Source organism: Astyanax mexicanus, chromosome 7 (assembly GCF_023375975.1).
Source record: "Astyanax mexicanus isolate ESR-SI-001 chromosome 7, AstMex3_surface, whole genome shotgun sequence".
Classification (NCBI taxonomy): domain Eukaryota; kingdom Metazoa; phylum Chordata; class Actinopteri; order Characiformes; family Acestrorhamphidae; genus Astyanax; species Astyanax mexicanus.
In genome coordinates, this window is record NC_064414.1 from 36366416 (window position 1) to 36372415 (window position 6000).

General features: G+C 38.0%; 1 protein-coding gene across 3 annotated transcripts in view; it reads left to right on the top strand.

The window, feature by feature from the left end:
• ccdc85a (coiled-coil domain containing 85A) overlaps positions 1–5767 on the top strand; it is a 45324-nt gene extending 39557 nt beyond the window's left edge. For all 3 annotated transcript variants that reach the window (XR_455001.4, XM_007252229.4, XM_049481647.1), the window contains exons 3-4: positions 2180–2237; positions 4556–5767. Coding sequence is in view for 2 of the 3 variants with exons in the window: in XM_007252229.4 (XP_007252291.2) it covers positions 2180–2237; positions 4556–4571 (74 nt within the window). In the remaining variant the exon portion in view is untranslated. The remainder of the gene's footprint in view (positions 1–2179; positions 2238–4555) is intronic.
• Positions 5768–6000: the final 233 nt, after the last annotated feature.

A 6000-nucleotide genomic window follows, 5' to 3' on the forward strand; every position in this document is an offset into this window, starting at 1 on the left:
TGCTGTCTGCCAACAATCTTCACATGTAAACTTTTAATAAATGATTTATAGTATGTGATTCTGAGAATCAAAATAGTATTGGAAGCCATTATATCACACTTTTTCCTTACGCTCCTAATATTAGGTTAATCAATAACATCAACACAATCAGACAAATATTTTAATTTGTACATTTAATACTAGGGATTAGGGGTGGGCAATATTATATCGTATACAATATATCGTGACACATAAATATCATGATATTAAAAATCCATATCGTGATAATAGAGATGTTCTGTCTTAAACGTAGTCTATTATTTACTGTGAAGCTGTCACATATTAGCCTGTGTCTGTCCTGTGTTTTTCCCTCTTTTGGTTTTCTGTGCTCCTGCCCTGTTTTCCTGTCTTGTGTTTCCAGCCATGTGCTTTTTTGAGCACATGGCATTGTTTTGTTATTGTTCTGTCTCCGCCCTAGCCCTGCCCAAGCCATTAGTGTTGTCACCTTGTGTCTCATTTGTAACTCCGCCCCTCATTACTTCCACAGGTGTCCCTAGTGTGTGCCTGTGTATAAATACCTCATGTGATCCTTTGTTCTCTGTCGCGCTTTTTGTTTGACCGTGTCCTGTTAATCTTTCCAGATCGTGTTTTAATGTTTTGTTTAACCTCAGACCTGTTGTGTTTTTTGTCTTCAGTTTTCCAGGTTTGCTTTATGTAGTTAGTTTCTTTGTTATTTTGGCCTGTTTGTTTCAGTCTTTTAGTTTATCTTCTGGTGTATAGTGTTTGTTTCAGTAACCTTTTTCTTTATAGTTCTTCCTTAGTGTTTTGTTAGTTTATTTTGTAAATATGGAGAATAAACCTGACTTGCGCTTACATCCTGCCTCCTCCATGTTACAGAAGCTTTAGGTATTTATTGTATAATTGTTTTAGTTTGCAGTTTATGTGCATGCACTAAATATTCTGCTATATTTGCTGCATTATATTATTTTATGCTATATTATTTATTTTGCCACATTATGATTATTCTGTTATACTATTATACTATATTCCTGAAATGAATGAATTATTTTTGTTTTCCTATATCGCCAAGTATATTGTTAATCGCAAAAATACTCTGAAATATCGTGATATTATTTTAGAGCCATATCGCCCACCCCTAGTAGGGATGTCCCGATCCGATCCAGTAATCCAGTAAAAATGATTGAGAAAGCCCAAGGGTACATTTTTAAAAAAAAAAGTTCCAACCACAGCATTCAGTGTGCCATCTGGTGTCCTTAAAGCACTATTAAAGGGCATTTTTGCACAGTCAGCAGCACTGAGGAGAGTTCTCAGCAGGTCAATGAAAGAGTTGAGTTAGAGTCTGCAAAGCAACTGTTTTACAGTGAAGTATGAAAGTAAATGTTTTCCTAGTGAAAGAACTGCACATACTTTTTTAATATTAATAAACTGCACATACTTTCATATTAATAGGTTTAACCTATCAATATGTATACAGGCTACAGGTGTAGGTGATACAAAACCCTTCTTTTCTGCAGTAAAATAAATTATTCTCGCGCTAAAAACTTTAGGGCTTCGAAATCTCCTACAGGACACTTGGAGAGTTTGAAAATAGATGTAAAAACTAGACGACCATAATGAAACTAAAGGTTTGGAGGACATGAACTGTTTGATTTGTATTCAGGAAAATATTGATTTTGAAATGAATTCAGGAAAGAGCCAATTTCATGATTTTATTCATTATATTTTGACGTTAGCAGATTTACTTAAAAGAAATATATATTTTCTATTACAATTTCAATTATGCTTTTTACTAATGGTACTTATCAAACCTGAAAGCTTTTTATGTAATGCTTGAATAGAAATCCTCAAGATTAAGTGGTGTAATGTGAGGCAGAAAATGTACAAAAATCCTGGCCTGTTAAAGGGTTAAACCACCAACAGTGCATTTAAATTATCAGGGAAATGCCAATTAGTTAATGTTAATACTAAAACAACCTTTTGCAATAGAAACCAAAATGCTAACACATTCACCTCAGAATAAAACAGTTATTTTACATTAGTTGTCAGCAAACAACCACAGGTATCAGTCCAGATTGTGGGCAAAATTGTCTGAAAAATCCCTGTTTTTAAGTAATTTCTGCACAATGTGACTGTGTCCTGTTTTTAATATTGCACTATTGACCAGTGTTCTCCTCCACAGCTCTGATATCTGCTGGCTGCTGCACCACCTCCTGTAGAAGTGTCAAGCTTTGGGACAGGTAAGATGTAACTGCTGATTGAAGGTCATACAACGAATATGCAACACATATATGATCAAATGTTTTTACTGAATACATGCATTCAGCTTATTTAAAGTGTCAGTCTGTGTTATTTCTAAACTGAAAGCAGAAGCATTTCTGAGTGGAGAATGGACAGAATATTGTGTTTAATAGGACCAGTGTGCTGGAATGACCATCCCTGCTATGCCTAATATATTCATTCTAAAAACTGGGATATTCGGTCGCTTTTTACATACTTTTCAGTTCTTCTGGCCACGCCACGCGTCTTTACATACTTACGTCATGTGTACAGCCTCTAAAAGAGGATCCTGCTCAGTTTTACTGAACCCGAGCGGCTGGTGGAGCAATGGGGACTTCAGAAGGGTATCCTGGCCAGTGCAGGTGTCTGTTGGCTGAGGTATCAGAGCTGGGGATACAGCACTTTCCTTCAAAGTGCATTGGCTGCCTAGTGATGAAAGGTGGTAGTGCTCCAAGTTTTAGGGGGGAGTCCTAGTGAGTGGGAGGGTTAATTGTCTCAGTTAAATTGTGGAGAAATTTGGCTAAAAACAAACAAGCAATTAAACAAAAAAAAAAAACTTCCATAAGAACTTCTATAAATATTGGTGTTATATTTGATGACAGTATGTACCTAACCTAACAGGAAGGAGACAGAAAAGACAACTAGGTCTAAGCAGGTGTGTGTGTATGTGTGTGTGTGTGTGTGCGCAAGAGCATATGCGAGCTCAGCAACATCAAGCAGGAAAATCTCTCTAATGCTTCCTTGTGGGTTGAATTATTCTGCCATTACATTTTGCTTCATCATTAAATATGAATAGATCTTCACATGCCCTCTCCTACTGGGAGCACATTTGAGAGAAGTGGCAAAAATGAAATGACCCCACAGTCCTCGGAGAGCACAGCCAATATTAATGCTTACTCATACACATCACAGACACACACTCTGTCAGTGAACCCACATTTTTTTACCAAGACGGTACATGATATGTCCACATACGTACACAGAATTGCAGCATTACAGTGTATAATCATGTCTTCTGTCACTGCTGTCATAACAAAGCTATGTATCTTTTAAATAGTATCTTTTCCAGAAGAGATTTTGTAACTGTGTCAGTTTACCAGACAGGGATAAAGCTTAGTAATAGACTATGTTTTCTTTCAATGGGAAACTATGTAACTAAGCTTAATCCCTGTCTGGGAAACAACCCCAAAAAGTTTAGAGAGAGTCAGTGTCCCAGACCAAGATTAATGCTTAACCAGAGCTAATGAAACTACTGGCACTGCAATTAAGTCCAATGCTAGGCTTAATGCATGTGAGTGGCATTTCATTTGGTGCAAAAAAAAAACAAAACAAAAACAGGATTCACTGACAAGCCAAAAGTCATAGTACTCATGTGGATGTAATTATTATAGCCTATGAGTCGCTGAGCATGATGGCCAGTGTTGAACTTCACTCACAAGATAACACCTCAAAACGTATTACAGCTTTATGAGGAATTTGGTGTATGCTTACCGTATTTTACGGACTATAAGGTGCACCATATTATAAGGCGCACTCTCAATAAACGTCTATTTTCTGGTCTGTACTTTCATACACAAGTCATATCAGATTATAGGCGCATTTTAAGTAACAATAGTAAGGCACAAGGGTTTTCCCATGTTTCTCTTCTAATAGGGAAGCTGGGGAGCACTTAAGTAAACAAAACTGTAATTCTAAAGTCAAACGAGTGCTAGATGATAATCTACACATTTTTTTCTCCTGTTTATTATGGTGAGTGAAGTGCTTCCCTTTATTTACAGTAAGCTTAGATATACAAGATTTTCTACAGTGTGGTTAGCAGCAGAGCTCCCCGCAGTTAGCAATGCTAAGCACTAGTAAATACAGCTCGACAGCGCCTCACTGAGGAACCCTGAATGCTATCAGCTAGCGGTTCGTCCCACGTAGCTTGTTTTAACATGAAAAAAACACACAGGCTCCGGTCCGATATACTCTCCTCTGAACCAGGAAGAGCTAATTCTGTGGTTAGAGGCTAAAGCTAATACTGTTCCAGCCTTAGTGTTGGAGAAACTTCACTGAAACTCCTTTATAATGCTGTACGTCATCAGAGTGGGTTTACTGCTCCTTACAACCTGACTGGAAGAATTCATACATAAGGCGCACTTAAGGCGATTTTAAGTGCGCCTTATAATGTGAAAAATACAATGCAAAGCTTTGATATGACACTAACAACATTCCACTCAAACAAAAAAGGCTTCATGCAGTGCTAATTGTTCATCTTTTCTCTCCTTTCACTCCACAGCTTTGATGCCTCCTGACCCTTGCCTTGATTGAATCCAGTGGTGGGTTCCTGGCCTTGAGAGAGGAGCCCAGCTGTCTGGTGTCTAATGCGCTGGGAGATGGAGAGAAAAGGAGAGGATTAGAGGGAGAAGGTGAAGAAAAAGGAGAAGGAAATCGTGCAGCAGCCAGTGTCTTGTGTCTTCTCCACCCCATGATGGTGTCAGCTCTCCTGTGTCCCCTATTAGAGCCCTGCACATCCGAGAGGGATTCTTCAGGAGGGAGGAGACTCGTAACCCCGCCCACACGGAATTCTGTAACGGGAGTTGAAAGATGCTCTCTCTATGTTGCCAACAAAATAGACCTACCTCCTTTAAACGAAAGCAGATGAAACTTAACATAACAAAAGTATGAAATGGGATTCAGAGTCTATCACCCCTTTTGTTTACAGATGCCATACACAACCACATACGAGCAGCAAGCACTGATAAGAGCGTACACCTTCCGGTCGGAGCCACTAAAAAATATATATATAATAAACGTTTAATTGGAGATTCTGAGCATCAGAGGAAATTATTAAAAGAAAAGTCTTGTCATAGCAATCACTGCCTTGCTTCCATTAAGAGCTTTGTTGTGATCATTAGGTAATTACGACCGTAATATAAGCTACAAATATTTATACTTTGAGCAGTCTGCGCTGACCAATTATCATTAGGAGAGGAGACAGCGGACCCAAATCACCCCTATCCGTCATTAGCGAGCGACTGCTAAAGAACCGTGTGGTGAGTGAAGTGCTGTCTGATCTGATGCTTTTTGGAAGCACAAAGCCAGCCTTAAATACGCCCTGTCCCCTCTCAGTCTGTGCTAATGGACCATTCCAGAGGGGCAACCTATGAAAGACTCCACTGACATTCATCTAAAAACCACAAGCTCCCAACTTTCCCACACTACAGATACCATCATGCCTTGCTTCTACCCAGGTGTTTCTGTGAGTCCCGCCCCTATAGACAGTGACAATAGAACAAGTACAAAAACACACATATACACACACACACATATACAGACAAAACATGGACACACTACATACTAGCTTCATTTGAGAGAACTAAACAGCACACAGCCATTTTTGGTAGCCCTTTATTTATTAGGCCTAGATTACAAATTCCTGTGCGCCAACCATTGATCCTCCTGTATAATTCAGTATTACATACAGTAAACGCTACTTTGTAACCTCTTTAACCTGTGATCTTTTTTTTTTTTATTATTATTATTATTTTTGTTGACAAATTATATGAGACAGAACCAATATTAATATATGAAACTTTTATGTTTTTAAAAAGTAAAGAGTAGTTTATCTGCTTAGTTTTTTAAATATGATAACTATAATTATTATTTTTGACGTACTGGTATTATATATATATGATATATATGATTATTATACTGAGAGATCTGTATGTATAATAAAGAGTG